The sequence below is a fragment of the Schistocerca gregaria genome, chromosome 4 (assembly GCF_023897955.1).
Source record: "Schistocerca gregaria isolate iqSchGreg1 chromosome 4, iqSchGreg1.2, whole genome shotgun sequence".
NCBI classification, from domain to species: domain Eukaryota; kingdom Metazoa; phylum Arthropoda; class Insecta; order Orthoptera; family Acrididae; genus Schistocerca; species Schistocerca gregaria.
Window position 1 is genome coordinate 306,522,551 of NC_064923.1, and position 19,167 is coordinate 306,541,717.

Sequence of the window (19,167 nt, forward strand, 5' to 3'; positions counted from 1 at the left end):
GCGTACGTAATCCCGTATGTAAAGTGGCTGGCCGAATTGCTCTCTCTCACTATCCATTATACAACGAGTCCACCTACCTGGATAGGTTTCAGGTTTTCTGCCCCTTCACTCTGCGATGGTAGACACTGGTATAGCCAGTGATAGCGGCGTTGATGAAAAGTCAGCTATATAGCAACCGCCACTTTCGCGATACACACACACACACACACACACACACACACACACACACATATATATATATATATATATATATAGGCTGGTCCATTGATCGCGACCGGGCCAAATATCTCACGAAATAAGCTTCAAACGAAAAAAAACTACAAAGAACGAAACTTCTCTAGCTTGACGGTGGAAACCAGATGGCGCTATGGTTGGCCCGCTAGATGGCGCTGCCATAGGTCAAACAGATATCAACTGCCTTTGTTTTAAATCGGAACCCCCATTTTTCATTACATATTCTGGTAGTAGTTGGACCACTTTTTTCGCTTTGTGATAGATGGCGCAGTAACAGTCCCAAACGTATAAGTACGTGGTATCACGTAACATTTCGCCATCTAACCTTGCGATTTTTGTTGGACGAAGTGTACAAAGAATAAGTAAACATGAGAGATGAATTCATCGTTCGGATTATGAATAGTGCTACTATCAGAAAACAACACAATGACCACCTCTGAGCACTACATGCCCTGTTGTTGTTCCAATTCGGAATTGTTATGTTGTCAGAGATGGAATTTATGAAAATCAACTTTGTTTGGGCTTCGTTGTAACGGCTGCATCTCCGTAACCAAAAAAAAAGTATGTATGAATTTTTTTTCAAATTAGTCTATACTACCACCTCCCAAAACATTTACTAATTCTCCTCATAAACGACAATAAGGACATCAGAAGGCTCTGCTCTTTCCACAAAATCTCATTGCCTCTGGAATTCCAATTATTTACTCCTCATATTCTGCTCTGCATGACTGCTATATTTTATTCTGCTGCCCTGTTGCCTTCTTGATATTTCAATTAATTGTGTATTTTGCTAAACGAAATCAATAATTGCGGGCGACTGATGTACTCGTGGTACGGTGCTTAGTAGTACAGTCAACTGCAGTGCATTACTCGCATGGTCGGCGTGTCGTTTGTAGGGAGTACTGAGACTTCATTCACTTCTGGTGCTGTCAGCGAGCGTCGTTGCTTGACCGCTGATCAGCGTCCGCTGTTGCAGAGCCGGTGACGACCATCCTGGGGGAGCCGCACATGTACATCTACCGGGGCAGCACCATCAACCTTACCTGCATCGTTCAGCACAGCCCCGAGCCGCCGCCCGCCATCATCTGGACACACGACGGCCAGGTGCGATCCCCCATCCCCCGACCCTAATCACGTTACGATCTCTGCCACTGTCCAGACTGTGAAATGCCGCTTCAATGCATCTCTTACAGCCAGCTCACTGTGGTAGTGGTGGTGTGAATAAAAGGCATGCAGGCAGGTACTAAAACACCAGCATCACTACACCTCCAGTCGTCACATTAGGATGTGAGTAGAATGACATGAGAAATTGCATATAAGTAGTGTGATGCGAGCTGCACTTTCCAGGATATCGAGTCACAGATATTGTTTCCAGGACTGCTTTGGATGCCATCCGGCCCATACGGAAGGGATGGAGAGATGGGACCCCGCCAAGGCCGCAGACACATGTCGAGCGCCTAACCCGACCGGAAAAAAAAACAAAAAGGGGTGTAACAGTTGACATTCGCCTGACGTAATAGTGCGGTGCAAGCGCGAAGTGAGATGTGTGGTGAGCTAATCTTACGTCACGGCGGTTATGATGATTTTTCACGGTGTCAAACGTACATTTACGGCACTTAAAGACATATCAGGTCTGCTGATTTTTTAGTTCCTGCTAGATGGTAGTAACGTTATCAATGGAAAAATTCGTCCTTTTTTAAATCTTTGTTATCATATGAGTTTTCGTAGACAATTGTCGACATTCATGCCTTGTCTGTTTCGTGCCTTTTGTGTGATAATTTTTTGGATTTTGTGTTCAAATTGTGCAATGAAGAAGGGAATCGTCAGGAGGAAATGGTTTACAAAGTCCCTGCCCTGTCTGCGGATTATGATAACGGATTATTTGATGGTGATTCAGATTACATTTTTATGCTATTTGTTTCACAGATTGTGCTGTTATAAAGTATTTTCCTGAAGGTAACTCAAGAAATCAATCCGAACATATGATTCCAGTGAGAGTAATGTTGGATTAAGTATCTTTCCAAGTTTCAATTTATCACGCTGAATTCCATCGTGAACGCTAAATTCTGCCATGTTCTTGTGTTTCGCTTGATTTAAACTGGCAGTGAAAGAAATTTAAATAGAAAGGTCACTTGTTTGCCTACAGCGCGGTATGTACTGTATTTGAATAGCGGAACACCTTTTCAGTTTTTTTCTGCTCTATTTACTATTACATTGAAGTTGCATCTGTGAACTGAAAGCCGGCCGCGGTGGCCGAGCGGTTCTACGCGCTTCAGTCCGGAACCGCGTGACCGCTACGGTCGCAGGTTCGAATCCTGCCTCGGGCATGGATGTGTGTGATGTCCTTAGGTTAGTTAGGTTTAAGTAGTTCTAAGTTCTACGGGACTGATGACCTCAGATGTTAAGTCCCATAGTGCTCAGAGCCATTTGAACCATTTGAAATACTCCCATAATTTGTTTGTTTAAAGTAGAATGTCCAAGGAACCTAAAGAAGTTTTGAAATTCCAACTACACATTGCGAGTAGTACTCACATATTTTAGCCAGTTCGCATGTAGTACCAGCTAGCTGTGTACAAAACTGCCACCGTAAGTATTAAGAATTAACCAGAGAAGTACGTGAGTTCTCCTACTCTTCGTATTCTTATGTTCTGCCCACGACAAGACGCATTTCTCATCGCCCGCGTCTGTAAACGCACGCAGTTGTCAAAACGCTATTTATGCAGTGTCATTTCGTCCTAGCAACATTTTAAAGACACAGCTATCACCCAAGAGGGGCCATAGTGCTAACACGGTTGATGTGGCAACAGTGCGCTTGGTTCACGTACTTGCCACTACATAGCTCGCTCTTGTTCAGGCCCAAATTGAGACGCGTATAGCGCGTGTGGAGCGACGTAGCCCAGCGCGCATTTTTGTAACTTGACTGGTTCAAATGGGACAGCGCAAACTGCGACGCGACGCGACTGGAACGCGACACGCGTCAGCGTCGGGTTGCGCTGCGTTTTGGCTGTGGCACAGTTTCTCGCTCCACGCGCCACGTGAGCCCTGAAGGTGCGACGCGTACACCGTACTTCGCACGCGCTGACAGAACCGAAGCGCGAGCAACCTGTTATCTTTCTCAAACGATTTTACAGAAACTATTCACTGAAAATATTTGATTTTTGCCTTACTTGTAGCGTTACAAGTCAGCTTCGTGGTCAAGTGCCCATCATCTCACTAATGACCATTCTTATTGTGATGTACACATTTTTGTAAGACACTACGCCAAACTCAAAAAGTTTGCAACGAAAATTAGGGGTCGCTATAATTTTGCGTTTGGTGCGTATTATACCATATGCTGCTGGGTATGAAATTTAGCTAACATGTTGAATTTTTGTTTAGACTTGGAAGGAGGTCTCCTATCTGCCTCCGATCTCGAGAAAATGGATCCCATGTAGCGCGCTCACTTCCGATCTCACGCTCGCGGGAATGAAATACTCGCAACATCTCTCATATCTCTTAAACCGCTCGACACATCGAAACGAAAGTTTGGCGAGTGATAGGACACAAGGAGGAGAATGTTTTGCCAGTTCTTAAACACACGGAACTTTCTTATCTATGGCGATAAATCAGTATTTATACTTCCCTTTTTATTTATTTTACTGCAGTGACTGTAATTTTTTAAGAGTTATCGACAGCTACCGAATCAAGAGCTTCCTAGTATGAAAATAAACATGAAATTTCATCTTTTATGTTACTGCAAAACGACACTATGAGGTTTTTCGTAAGCTATTGAGCTCTGTGATTGCCAATTACTTGTTTAATGAGGCAGTCCGTTTCGCAATAGCTGCTGTGAGATGAGTTTGGCAAAATTACACTGTGACAAAGCAAGTACAATTAAACCAGTCACCAAGAGAAATGTGGCCGTTACTCACAAACGGTGATGCTTCTTCGAATGAGAAAAGTTACCAACTCACCCAAAAATAGATTGCCAATTCGGTTGGAACTTTGATGGAATCCCCGTAACCCACAGTATTTTTAACACTGAGCGACTGGAATGGAAACTTGGATTTTATTCCTTCTCATGATCTGAGCAGTATTAAAATAATGACGAGCGTTCCTTCAGGCGTAATGATAGGCAAATGCCAGGTACTGGTTACTCACCTACGGCTTGCCAAACTGACAATGTGTGATCGGGAATAAAATAGTTGTCATTGAGAAAAATAAACAATTGATCTGTCGCACAATACAATGGTCAGTGTATTGCCAGCAGCGGAGGATAATGCGTGCTACAGGAATGCATAAGCTATCCATATGTGCCTTGTGAGTTGGAGTTCAAAAAACATTGTCAAATATATCTAATCTTAACACTCTTTTCGGATATTCCTACTTTCGTAATAATACCGACCATTTTCTTCATTTGTGTAGCTTGTTGTATAATTAGTTTATTAATGCTGATAATGTGCATGGAACAATTGAAATGTTTTTTTTCCCACCGGGGAACCAATTAAAACATTGTTATTTGTCAGTGCTTTTCGACTGTCTCTAGCTTGCAGTGGAAATGTGATGTGAACATGCATGTAGATCAGTGTGTCTTATTGCATTATTACATCCATATCGGAGTAATTACAGTGAGACTTCCATACTTCAGATCTTGGATGCTTTTTACCAGGAGCACAAAGGGATCGCACCTGTGGAGATTATCCCTTTTTAAATTTTTGTAACAGATACGCCAGCACACTCGGCAGCGAGAAGATAACCTTGTTTTACTTTCCTGCCTTGATTCTTCATCACATGATTTTATAGTATTCCTTGATCCTTATTCACTACCCTCTGCCCCTTCTTGCGAGTCCGCAGCTCGTGGTCGTGCGGTAGCGTTCTCGCTTGCCGCGCCCGGGTTCGATTCCCGGCGGGGTTAGGGATTTTCTCTGCCTCGTGATGACTGGGTGTTGTGTGATGTCCTTAGGTTTAAGTAGTTCTAAGTTCTAGGGAACTGATGACCATAGATGTTAAGTCCCATAGTGCTCAGAGCCATTTGAACCATTTTGAACCTTCTTGCGATCTGAAAACATCGCGGAGGCATATGATGCAATTCGAGAGGCCAATGGCTCATCATTTAGTGAAATATGCATTTTTATTGACAGAAGAAAAACAAAAGAAAAGTATACAGATATAAATAACAGAAAAGTATAACGTACGAACGAAGAAAGCTGGAGCGTTTAAATAGCGAATAACGAAACACTACCCAAAGGCAATAAAATTTAGTACACATTAACGTAAAATTTATCGTATGGGCAACACTACCACTGCTCATATGCGCCGTTCCGATGTGAGCATATGGCACGCGCGACGCTCGGCGTGAGAAACTGTGCCTCAACCACAACGCCGCGCCATCTGGCGCAAGCGCGTGTCGCGTTCCAGTCGCGTCGTGTCGCAAGTTGCGCGGTCCCATTTGAACCTCTGATGTTACAAAGACGCGCGCTGCGCTGCGTCGCGCCACACGCGCTATACGCGTCTCAATTTGCGCCTAGCCTTAGGCGGGGATCTGGAAGGCGGTCCTGCCGTATGTTCCCTCCGGCCTGGCGCTTATGGGCAGTGGTAGTATTGCCTAACAGAAAAATACAGCCTTATAGGGTATACTGAAATTTATTATCCCTAAGTAGTGTTTCGCTTTTCGCCCTTTAAGCGCTCCATCCATTTTCATTAGTACAACAAGTTTTCAGTTACATATACGGAAACGAGAAAAATTATACAAGACTGTGCTTAAACTGACACACAATATTTTTAGCGCAACGCAATCTGACTTTCAAAAATCCCTACAAAAGAATGGCCCTGACTAACATTAACCTATACGTTTCACTATCACTTACCTCACAAAAATCTTGGTTACTCGAACTACTGCAATACAGCGAGCACCACTACTGCCAGCTAAATAAAAGATTCAAACTACGGAAGGCACTAACTACTGATAGGTATAGTTAGCAAATGAAAGATTGTAATAGAGAACAAACAATGTATTTACCTTAATAGTTTTGCAAAAATAGACATAATGTCTTGTGGGCTAACAGCAATCAATGATTTTATAATTTTACTTAAGAACCGTCTTGATTGCAAATTATTATTTTTTATTCATATGACCGGTTTCGGTTCATTCAGAACCATCTTCAGATCTGATATTTCAGTTACAGGAGTAACATGCTACGTAGCATGTGAAAATTGCTGGATTTGGACGGGTTACTCCTGTAACTGAAATATCAGATCTGAAGATGGTTCTGAATGAACCGAAACCGGTCATATGAATAAAAAAAAAAATTGCAATCAAGACGGTTCTTAAGTAAAATTACCTTAATAGTCATTATATATATATATATATATATATATATATATATATATATATATATATATATATAATCTGTTCATGACATCCACTCTTACAAATTTCAAAACTGCGCCATCTCTCTCCCCACGTCCACCAGTGCTGGCGGCTCACCTCCAACTGCGCAACGCTACGCGCTGTTCACGTCCATCTGCCCAACACTACAATGGCAAGTATTACAACAATGCCAACTAGCCACTGACTGCACACAACACAGCCAGTGATTTTCATACGGAGCGCTACGAGGCGTTACCAATAAGAAAACCTAAACAGCCTACTTACAATATCTGTACAGTTGCTTTGTTTCGTTTATTCTATTTTCAAGAACAATGCACAGTTCAATAGCTGGTGAGCGATTAGCCACTGGGTTTATATCTTCTCCTCCACAATGTTTTCCGATCTGCAAGAAGGGACAGACGATTCATCGTGAAGGTAGTGAATAAGGTGATAAGGAATATCATAAAATCACGTGATTTAGAAGCAAGACAGGAAAGTAAAACAAGGTTACCTACATGCTGCCTGTTAGGCTGAGGTATCTCTACGATCGGTTGAAAAAGTCGAAAAGGCGTAATTTCCACAGACATGCCCCCTTTGTGCACGTGTAAAAAGTGTCTAAAAATGAAGTACATAAGTTTCAATATCGTTACTTCGATATGGATGCTATAAGAGACTTGGTACTATGTACATGTGGACATCACATTTCCACTGCAAGCTAGGAACAGTCGAAAAGCAGTCACAAATAACAATGTTTTAATTGGCTTGCCGTCTTGTTACACACACATTGTCAGCACTAATAAAATAATTATACAACAGGCTACACAAATGAAAAAAATAGTCGGTATTATTAGGAAAGTATGAGTATCCTGAAAGAGTGTGGTAATTAGATATACTTAATTTGTTGAAATGTATTGCTGACAAAGTCAGATCTACTTTCATGACAATTCTTTTCGAACTCGCACTCACAAGGCACACCTGGCTAGCTTCCGAATTCCTTTCGCCCGCATTATGCTCGGCTGCTGACAATGTACTAATCATTGTGTTGGGCAACAGATCAATTATTTATTTTTCTCAGTAACAACTATTTTATTCTCGAATCACACATTGTCACTTTGGCAAGCCGTAGCTGAGTAACCAGCCTCTGGCATGTGCCTATCATTCCACGTGAAGGGAATGGTCGTCATTATTTTAATACTGCTCAGATCAGGAGAAGGAATAAATCCTTTGGTAAGATTCCATTCCAGTGGTTCAGTGTTAAAAATACGACGGTTTACGAGGATTCACCCAAAATTCCGACAGAATTAGCAATTTATTTTTGTGTGAATTGTTAACCTATTCTCATTCGAAGAAGCATCACCGTTTATGAGTAACGGGCACATTTCTCTTGTTGGCAGGTTTAATTGTACTTCCCGTGCCAAAACAGTGTAATTTGCACAAAGTTATTTCACAGCGACAGAATTCTGAAACACAGTGCCTTATTAAACAAGTAATTGGCAATCAAAGAGCCAAATAGTATACGAAAAACCCTATACTGTCGGTTTGCAGTAACATACGAAATTTCAGGTTTATTTTTATACTAGGAAACTCTTCTTTCACTCGCTGACGATAACTCTTATAAAATTACAGTGACTCGTGTGAAAAAAAAAATAAAGATGGAAGTGTAACTACTGGTATAGATAAGAAGTTCCATATGTTTACGAATTGGCTAAATACTCTCCTCCTTGTTTGCTATCATACGGCAAACTCGCGTTTCGATGTCTGGTGTCGTTTAGGAGATACAGAGACGTTGTGAATATTTCATAATCGCGGGCATCAGATCAGGAGCGAGCGCGCTACATAGGATCTATTTTCTCGAGATCGGAGGCAGATAGAGACTTCCTCCTAAGTCTAAAGAAAAATTCAACATGTTAGCTAAATTAATACGTAGCAACATATGGTGTAATACGCAACCAACGCAAAATCATAGCGACCCCTATTTTCCATTGCAAACGTTTCGAACTTTGCGTAGCGTCTTAATAAAATGTGTATACCACAATAAGTACAACCATTAGCGAGATTATGGACACTACCGTACGAAGTTGACATATAACACTACAGGCAAGGTAAAAATGAAATATTTGTAATGAATAGTTTCTTTAAAATTGTTTGGGGAAGATTACAGTGTGCGTGCGCTTCGCTTCTGTCAGCGCTGGGCGTCGCCAACGTGCAAAGCATGTGTACGCGTCTCAATATGCGCCGGACCCGCGCGACACGTGGGGTACGAGTGCGTCGCGCTCTAGTGTCGTGTCACGTGACACGTGCCATACGCGTCTCAATTTGCGCTTAGCCTAGAATTCTTGCTCCTGCCTGGCGTTGAGTCTGAAGGGATGTAGAGAGAGCAGATATACTATTTGTCGGAAGTCTTCTGACTTTTGCGCATTTATGGCGATTGAGGACTAGATTAGGCGCGACAGTGTAAAAAGAAAGTGAAAACGTAGAGCAGATATGTACATTACTATTTTGCTCCCAAGAAAATGCAAAGTAAAATTAACATAAAAATAAGTTCTGGAAAGAGACATTGTTATAAGTGTGTTTCTTCAATAATGATGTTTTTCAGGCAAAACGTATTTAACATTAAATCACAGAAAGCAGTAGTTCTTAGCTCTTCTATAAATACACAAAAGAGAAAAGCTTTTGGAGGTATACATGTTGTGGTCAGTAGAATATTTTGAAAAACTTTTCGGGTTGGGCTTCTTCAGTCATTTAAGACTTTTAAGAAGATATTTTAGTACCCATGGACTAAAAAAAATTATTTCCTTTCGCAATCGCAGTTTCGATGCTAGGACATTATCAGGCGATATATGGCATTAGTTAAAAGATGAAGCACAAGATTTAGTACGAAGAGAATCCGCAGCTGAGAGGCCCGATTATTAGAGCGATCAGCAAAACACCGGCGTGGCCCTCCACACTGTATTGGTTCAAATGGCTCTGAGCACTATGGGACTTAACAGCTGTGGTCATCAGCCCCCTAGAACTTAGAACTACTTAAACCTAACTAACCTAAGGACATCACACACATCCATGCCCGAGGCAGGATTCGAACCTGCGACCGTAGCAGTCGTGCGGTTCCGGACTGCGCGCCTAGAACCGCGAGACCACCGCGGCCGGCACACTGTATTGGTTGGCATTCCTAACGTGCGGCTGCTCGGCGGCGGACAGTTTCCGCCAACATGCAATGACTGCAACTCTTGCTCTGACTGGCCCTACCACGTATAATGTGTTCCCACATACAATAATTCCATACACCTGAAGATGGAATTTTAAAATCCCGAAACCAGACGTGGCTCGAATAAATATTATTAAAGGAATTAATTAAAAAAATAAAGAATAGCGGTATATAGGCCTACAGAATGAAACTAACGTGCCACACATAAGGTACTACATTTGAAATATTCCAGAAACATTGCATCACATACACATTTAGAACTCTAAATATCTTGCGACGTGTATACGTGTTATTGTTGTACCTCAGGCTTTTAACTGAGAAGTATATGAATAATGGTGTATTGTAATCCAACGTCGTTTATTCTTTTTAACACGTGCTACCAGTTTTGACACCAAATGGTGTCATCTTCAGGTCCCTGCATATGGAATCACATATAACATGATAGAAAAGTTTGAGAACAAAGACAACCTGAAACATAGTTCACGACTACATTGTGTTTATTTGTGTAGTTTTCGGTTGTGACTTCGTTGCGATTGATGTACTCCTATATTGTGAATGACTTCAACTACCATTTTTATTTTTGCTTTGTATGTATGTAAGTATCCTGTTAATTAATACCTGGGAGTGGGTTCAGTGTTCATTTTCTTTTGCACAAAGCGTCTTTTGGGTGCACAGTTTAGTTTTACTCTGGTGTACCGCTATCACAGTGTAGTTTAGATGTGCAGAGTTTTAAGATGCGAATTATACGTTTCGTCTAGAAGCTATATAGATGCGCTCGACGTTTGTCAAGTTTGCTTAAATTATCATCTGGGTTCCCATTCTTATGGAATCTTCGGAGTTTATTCTCTTGTTCTTGTGTGGTAATACGTACCTGTTCTCGTTTGTAATGTACTTGATTTCAATATGGACGTTTAAAAGTTAATGGTCCTGTGTAGTTGCACGTGGCTACTGGTTTTACTGATTGACTTTTACTAGGTTACTCTTTATAGCCTATTGTTACATGTAAAGAACCCATTTGGCGCACGAGATGTTCTTCGGCAGTAGTTCGTCGTTCGTCGACATGTATATTCCATGCTACTTTTAACCCTGTGGATACATATTGACGGCGGATGTTACTAATGTTGGCAACATTATTTTAGGTCCACTAGATTTCTTAGAATTAGTAGGAACTTTGGCTACATGCTTCGTTGTTTCTTTTGGGATATTGCCTCCAGGGCCTTTTACATTTACAAGTTACACATTTGCTAAGTTAGCGTCGTGGACCTTACAGATATGACTGGGTTGCTGTAGGGTAACTTCAGTGGAGCACGTGTCTATTCGTATACATTGTTTATGGTTTTGAGATCATTACAGTGCTTGCTATTATGTCGGTGGGTTTGTATTTTCCAGTGGAAGTTTGTTCATTAGATTTGTGTCGCATTTGTCCACTCCACCGATGTGGTATTATGTTATCAGTTTGTTTCGTTTTTTTGTTATTTGTGCATCTCATATTTGTAGGTGTTCCAGACAGGGATGTACATGGCTTCGATTGCTTTGCTGGTGTAGATCATTGTTACTGGATTAAAAAGAATTGCAATATAAGTTAGATACTGAATTTAGTTTTGTATGGATAACAGTAGTACATTTTTATCATGTAATTTTACGATGTGATTTATCCACCCTTTTTAGTTATAAATTATGATTTACGTTGTCTATGCTCTCACAATCTTCTATCCTGTTATATGTGTTTCCATATGCAGGGCCCTAAAGATGACAACGTTTGGTGTCGAAACTGGTAGCGTGTGTTAAAAGAATAAACGACGTTGGATTCCAATACAGCTGTTGTTTTTGTTATCATTATTGAAGTTCTTCATGTCCAGCAGCTGTCCCACTTTCCTTGAGGATTACCAGAGTTTAAATTCACATGTAAGAACTAAGCAAACATTAAACGAGCGTAAGGTTTATGTACACCGTGAAAAGCGTATAAATTACGTAAATTATTACTAAGGTTAGCATCTTTAAATAAAACACGCCACATACCTGTTCTTGTGCACTGTTCCAATGATAACAGAGGCAGCTGGAGTGAAAATACTGTATATTCCCAGGACATATTTTCTGTGTTATTATATGGATCTCATTCTCCAGAGTAAACAGTTTTAATCGTAGTATCATAACATCATTTTTACATTTCTTGACAGATCACAGCATTATTTATAATGATATAATTATGTGGTGCGAAGGATGACACAGGAAAGTGATGTATAACGGTATGATGAAACGGAACATAAGTCTTTGTGCTTTGAGCAAGCTGCATTGTACAACATGTCACTAGAACCATTTAACCGACCTTTTCGTTAACTCTAACGTTATTTTTCTGAGTAGTAAGCCCTTATTTTCCTGGGAAGCTTGTTTCGCCGTTTCAGTTCTTCAGTTTATTTGTTTTTCGTTAATTCACTTATCAGTTAACACGATTCCGAAATATCTGTATTGTGTAATCTGTTCAGTTTGACATTCTGTTGATTAGTCATTCCTGAAGTTCTGCATATACTGTGTGTATTAACATGAAGAAAGTTGTTGAGGTTTGTGTGTGTGTGTGTGTGTGTGTGTGTGTGTGTGTGTGTGAATTCCTATGGGACGAAACTGGTAAGGTCATCTGTCCCTAGACTTACACACTAGTGAAACTAACTTAATCTAAGAACAACACACACACCCACGCCCAAGGGAAGACTCGAACCTCCGGCGAGAGGGGCCACGGTATCGGTGACATTACGCCTCTAACCACGCGGCCACTCCACTTGGCCTGTTGACGTTTTCGGCGTCATTTGTTGCCTTATTGCCTTTTGGCTTCTGTCACGGGTTCTTAAACCGACGTTTGGCGATTTTTCTAAAGTTTCGCCAGCAAAAGTGACTCTCTGCGTCAAAGCTTCACTTTTCAGTGCTGGTGGCAGACTGGATTCGAGCTCGTGGCCACATACTGTATACTTTCGTTGCGCTCACGATTAACGGATTCTCCCTGATTATCTCAGTTGTGGCTTTGCCCTTTGCTGTCGGCAAAGCAGTCGTTCGCTGTAGCATGGAAAACCAGTATCCGTCCAACTTTAGGCTTTCCTCTTTCTTATTGAAGCTGTTGCCATGTTTGCGAATTTCTGTTGCTACATACGGACCGATATGTGAGAAAATGTCAAATCATCAGCTGGGTCAGAAGAAAGGGGCAGGACGAATACGTGAGCTGTACCGCCTCACATGCAAGACAGAACACCTGGAAAGCGCTGTGAAGAACAGTGGGTCTGCCGCAGTTGCGTAAGAAGTATCACAAAACTTAACACGCTGCGAGGTGACGCGTCGGAAAGAGGAATTTTGGTATGGCCTTTCTGCCTCAGACAGGAACTGCCGTATATTGCCTAGATGTGGGGCCAAGACAATCTGCAAACCGACCAAGAACATCGAAGGGTGTTGGCGAAGTGCAGAAGAGACCCATTTGCAACGTCAGGAATATATTTCAGGCCATGTACAGTTATAAGGTGTATGTTCGAATGACGGGACGACCCAACAATACGACGATCACCGAAAATGAATAGTGTTGCAGGCTTGGACATGTGGAGAAATTGGCGATGACGGAGAATGCGCTGTTTGAGACCGACCACACAACAAAATTGGACGACAGGGAAATTCTCGTTTTAGAGAAAGCTACCACGCTTGGTTGTTCAGAAATCCTATAGAAATCCACAATCATGACAAAAGCTTCGACAAGAAATAGGACCTTGAACAGGTCCTGGATTCCTGTGCTACAGCGAACGGGCATGGCAGGTAGTAAGGGGAGAACCACACCGGTGATGACCAAGTAAAAGCCCTCAGATTATGGCGCGAAAGTTATACATAAATTGCGGTCGCGAGCTCGACTCCAGTCAACTACTAGCAACAGACGGTGGAGCTTTCTCAATCCTAGCCACTCGTGCTGGCGAAACGTCAGAATAATCGTCAAACGAACGTCAGCTGTAGAACTCGAGACAGAATCCAACAAACGTCACTACGAAGAAAATTCAAATTTCTATAAGCACAATTTGTATGTCCCTTCGGTGTTTCATCGTTGTATGCCTTCGTTGATGTATTTTGCTCGGGTTATGTATAAAGTTCCGCTGAAAGGGACTTTCTGCAAACGAATACTGGATAGGTACATGCCATGAGAGGTCATTCTTCTTTCTTCGGGAAAAAGACATTTATTGCACAACATCTCTAAGAACATATCTAGAAATCTACGTTATGCTTGTGTGTGCTACTCAACCTGATGACAAACTAGCAGCAGAGAAATACATTCCATTAGGAACAATTTTCCCGCTGTATTACTATTGTTGCAGCTGTGCAATCCATAATGGTATTACTAGTTCTTGGGAGATCATTAAAAACTATATATCTTCTTGGTATGTATCAACAGAGAAAAGCATTACCTCGGTGGTTCGGTTAGATATTGAATGTGGAGCGTTACACAGATCCTTTTGTAACTACTGACTTGTGCCTCGTGTCGCAGGAGATCAACTATGACTCGGAACGCGGTGGGGTCTCCGTCATCACGGAGAAGGGCGACTTCACGACGAGCTACCTGCTCATACAGCGTGCAGACGCACCAGACTCTGGGACCTACACGTGCAGCCCCTCCAACGCCAACACCAAGAGCGTCGCCGTGCACGTGCTCAACGGTGAGTCTGGTACGTTCAACCCGTTTCAACCCACCACACTGTAAGTAGACAAAACTTGCATGAAAAGGGTTTCATCACATCTTTCTGTTACAGTTCCACCTAGACCTTCTATTACCGTTCAGATTTTTCTTTTCTAGTTTTTCGCAATCCACTTCCATGCAATGTGATCCTCTATAGCCACATAAAAAATTTTCTCAGTTTCATATCAACAGCCGTTATCAAACTGGGGCTATCTTCGCCTCTGACGGTTCTACATTATTTATGTTCCTGCATTGCAGTTTCTTGCCATTTTCCCATTGCTTACTACACTACTTTAACGTCAACAAATTCATTGCAAATTCATTACAATTCAAAATAAAACTGGTCCAAAGTCGTATATTCTGCTTTTCGCGGCAGCCCAATCCAAATAGAACGGACATCACGAGTAAAATAATAGAAACGAGTGTAAACATCGGCCGCATTGGTCAAGACAGCATGCAGAAAAGTCCTTGAAAGTATCAGCAATTTATAGCTTTACAAATGAAAATTAAAAGATGTTCGTATCAGAATGTTATCAAATATTAGTATTTCTTATCAGAATTATATGAAAAGTGATCTGCATCTTTTATTCGTATATTTCTTGCCGTGGATGAGCTTAAGTACCGAGACCCTCTGCCTTCATTCAGTAAGGCCACTGATTTTTAATTTTGAAGTAGTCCGACCATTTGCATCCTCAAAATGTAATTTTTTCAGACGAGGCCTGGTTCAGCTAGTGAGAGTATGTTAACATACAAAACATACGTTATAATGTAAGACAAATTCCACCTTTCACATCAGTTATGTAATGATTATATGCCTTTTTGGTGAGTAATTTCAGGAACATTTTCATTTTTTCCACTCTGAATCAGTCTGTCTACTTCTGTCTTTGTTCGATTAAGTTAAAATCAGTTCTTAGTGATTGACTCGTGTTCTAAAGTGCTTCTTTAACCAAAAAAAAGAGCGACGTGGAATACTTGTCCAGACACGGGTCTCTTATTCAGCACGAAGGTACACGGTATTCACATCCGGCCATGCTTAGGTTCTTAGCAGTATCTTGAAATCGCAAAAGGAAAATGCCTAAATAGTTCTTTTGCAAGGGATGTGACCGATGTTGGTATAGTTTAGATTTATGGTCCAAATCTAATGAGGCCATTGTCGACGAAACGCTATGTCTTGCACTTCCTAGTTGCTTTCTTCATTCTTTCGATCAGAAATACAGTGATGAGCAAAGGTACATAGACCGTTTTGTTAACAGAGGGCTGGTACATCTTTGAAACGCAATACAGTAGCGATTCTATGTGGTATAGATTCAACAAGTTCATGGTAGGATTCCGGAGATATACGGTGCGAGATATCTACGCGGACGCTACACAGTTCCCGTAAATAGGGGTTGGTGTTTCCTGGCAGCGAGGCTGGCACCCTGCAGGTGTGTTCCGAAACGCGCCCAGAGGACGAGACCCTTTCTGGTGGGTAGCGTCAATGGGTCGTGGCGAGGTACAGGCCGTGGGCAGGTCTAACAAATAAGAAAGTTAAGCTTCTTATTGAACCATGTGCTACTACACTTAAGGCGCCTCTTTTACGTGCACAGTATGGATGGCTCAATGTGCACTGAAGCGGCCCGCTGGCGGTCCAGAAAGCTGGTTCAAATGTTTCTGAGCACTATGGAACTTAACACCTAAGGAAATCAGTCCCCTAGACTTAGGACTACTTAAACCTAAGTAACCGATTGTATGTGTTGTATTGTATGTTAACCGGGGACCTAAAAACGGCGGAAAGGCTCCGTCCCCGGCGCAGCCGCAGTGGTCCACAATCCCACGACGACTACCGCAGTTCACTTCACCCCTCCGCCGCCTCACACCGAACCCAGGGTTATTGTGCGGTTCGGCCCCCGGTGGGCCCCCCATGGAACGTCGCACACCAGACGAGTGTAACCCCTATGTTTGCGTGGTAGAGTAATGGTGGTGTACGCGTACGTGGAGAATTTGATTGCGCATAAATCGCCGGCATAGTGTGACTGAGGCGGAATGAGGGGAACGAGCCCGCATTCGCCGAGGCAGATGGAACACCGCCTGAAAACCATCCACAGACTGGCCGGTTCACCGGACCTCGACACAAATTCGCCGGGCGGATTCGTTGGTTGGTTCGTTGTTTTGGGGAAGGAGACTAGACAGCGTGGTCATCGGTCTGATCGGAATAGGGAAGGATGGGGAAGGAAGTCGGCCGTGCCGTTTCAGAGGAACCATCCCGGCATTTGCCTGGAGTGATTTTAGGGAAATCACGGAAAACCTAAATCAGGATGGCCGGACGAGGGATTGAACCGTCGTCCTCCCGAATGCGAGTCCAGTGTCTAACCACTGCGCCACCTCGCTCAGTCTCTGGCGGATTCGTGCCGGGGACCAGGCGCTCCTTCCCGCCTGGGAAGTCGTGCGTTAGACCGCACGACCAACAGGGCGGGTTTGCTAACCTAAGGACATCACACGCTTCCATGCCCGAGGCAGGAACCTGCGACCGTAGCACCAGCGCCTAGAACCGCTCGGCCGCAATGGCCAGCCCAGAAAGCTGGCCGTGTCGTCTGTACCCGGGAACGCTGACACCGGAACCCCACTCAACAATGCGTGCCCCAGTGGCTCACTGAAGGAGTCAACGATACGAAATCTTGCCGAAACACCTGCAGGGGATGACAGCCTCTGGATGTGGAACTAGCCGTGTGAGCTAAGGTCCGTAGCTGAAAGACGTCCACAACGGCAGAGAAGGACGAGCGGCTGTGGTGTCCTAGTCGCCATCTCGCAGGAGTCTGGCATTCTCGGAATAAGCCACGAGGCAGGCCACCAGTGCACTGGAGCCAAGTCGTGGGACGCGAATTTGGAAAAGGAAGTTGGTCGGCACTGGCAGGAGCCCATTCTCGTAGAGGCTGCCCCACATTGCTCTGTTGCCTGGCGTAGTCCTCTCGTCTTGCAGACGGTGCCGGACTGTGAAAACATTTTGTTGGAAGTGACATTTATATGGGTTGGAAGCTCATTTATTGTGTTGAAACACTGTTTCTAGCCACGCATGGAGAAACAAACCCATGGCACAACAGTGCAGAAACTGAAATGTGACAAGACAGACTTAAGCAATCTGACATCTTTTTTCAAAATATTCAAGAAATATTGTACTAAGAGTAGTCTCACACCCTAGTGGAATCAATTTACTCATCACACACAGTTTGGATTCCAGTAGGGTTGCTCGAATGAGAATGCTTTTTATACATTAATGCATTAAATATTACAAGCCTTAAATAATAGTATATCGCCAGTTGGTATGTTTTGTGGTTTTTGATTGCATAGATCATGATAATCTCTTTTAGGGAAATAATCGTTTTATACGCAGGCGGTTCTAATCACACTTAACAATAAAATAGTTGTGCTGAATAATTCAGACAATGTCGGAAAGGTAAAAAAAGGATGGAGTCCCAAATGATTCACTTTTGGGTGCACTCCTATTCCTTATATGTGTGAATTACCTTCCAGTGAACATTCAGCTAGCAAAATTGGTACTATTGCAGACGATACTAGCGCAATAATAAATCCCATAACAGAGAAATCAACAGAAGAGTAGGTAAACAATTCTTTTCAAGTGAAACCTTCCCGTCTCCTCTATACCTCCTTTGTTAATGATAACCTTCCCTTTCACAATAACCTATGTATCCTTCCCTTAGGATTTCTATCTCTTGCTTAATAATATCAAATGAAATCTTCCCATTGAAATTTATTCTCTTTCTCAATCTTCGCATACAAATTTAATTGCTGCTTATTAAAAGTGATTTGCTGGTTGTTTCGACGAAACGTAGAATGTGTCGTCGTCGTGGTCCTAAGTCGTTATCTGCAATAACCCAAAACTGTTCCTTACCCTTCTTACTGTTACTGGATCGCCATCGAACTGCGACATGAATAAACTTACTCTGGTTTACTATAGTCTATTAACTGCTGATGGGCTGTCATAATAAGTGGCTGTATTTATTACCACAGCTGACGTTATTCTTTAATAGCAAAGCTGACGTTATTCTTTAATTCATTTAACTGAAGTTACGTAATTCATAGTTACACTTTTTCTTGACAACAAAATTTTTGCGAAGTTTTACGTTGATGGTTTTTGGGATGGATTATAATCAGTAATGCCACTCACCGTTGGGTGGCTTGCCGAGTATAAATGTAGATGTAGATTACTGTTGGTAATGTAATGATTTTACAAATGTTCAAATGGGACTTACTTTTTACAATAATCTTACAACTAGCATTGCGCAAACATACCTTCAGTAGTCTTGAGTTTCGCAAAGAAAATAATTCAATAATATTAGTTCCTCTTATGATAATAGTTAGTTGATGTCTCTGTACATCCGTTTATACTCTCTTGTTAATCATAGCTGGTGGCTGGCAGGCACACTGCTCCTCTCAACCTCTCGCTTCAGACCTGCTACCAACTCGCTCCACATCTCGCTTACTACTGACATCCTACGAACGCCAAAGTGCAGTCTCTCCTGCCAACAATGCTTTCTGGTTCAGACAATCCCTGTTACCATTACAAAATGTATCAATGCGCGGTCTTTCCCGCTCTTTTCTTAAAATGTATCCATTCGCGATCTCTCCCAGCCTTTTTAAAATTATATCAATTTGCGGTCTCTCTTGTCAACAATACTTTGGTGCAGACAT

At 42.4% G+C, this 19,167-nt stretch overlaps 1 protein-coding gene across 2 annotated transcripts in view; it reads left to right on the forward strand.

Moving 5' to 3' along the window:
* The window catches only part of LOC126266779 (zwei Ig domain protein zig-8-like), a 171,836-nt gene that overhangs the window by 138,472 nt on the left and 14,197 nt on the right, over positions 1-19,167 (forward strand). Inside the window, exons 4-5 of one of the 2 annotated variants that reach the window (XM_049971318.1) lie at positions 1,211-1,338; positions 14,293-14,461. In XM_049971318.1, coding sequence (XP_049827275.1) covers positions 1,211-1,338; positions 14,293-14,461 — 297 coding nt within the window. Of the gene's footprint in view, positions 1-1,210; positions 1,339-14,292; positions 14,471-19,167 lie in introns of both variants that reach the window. The other variant, XM_049971317.1, reaches the window with a different exon arrangement.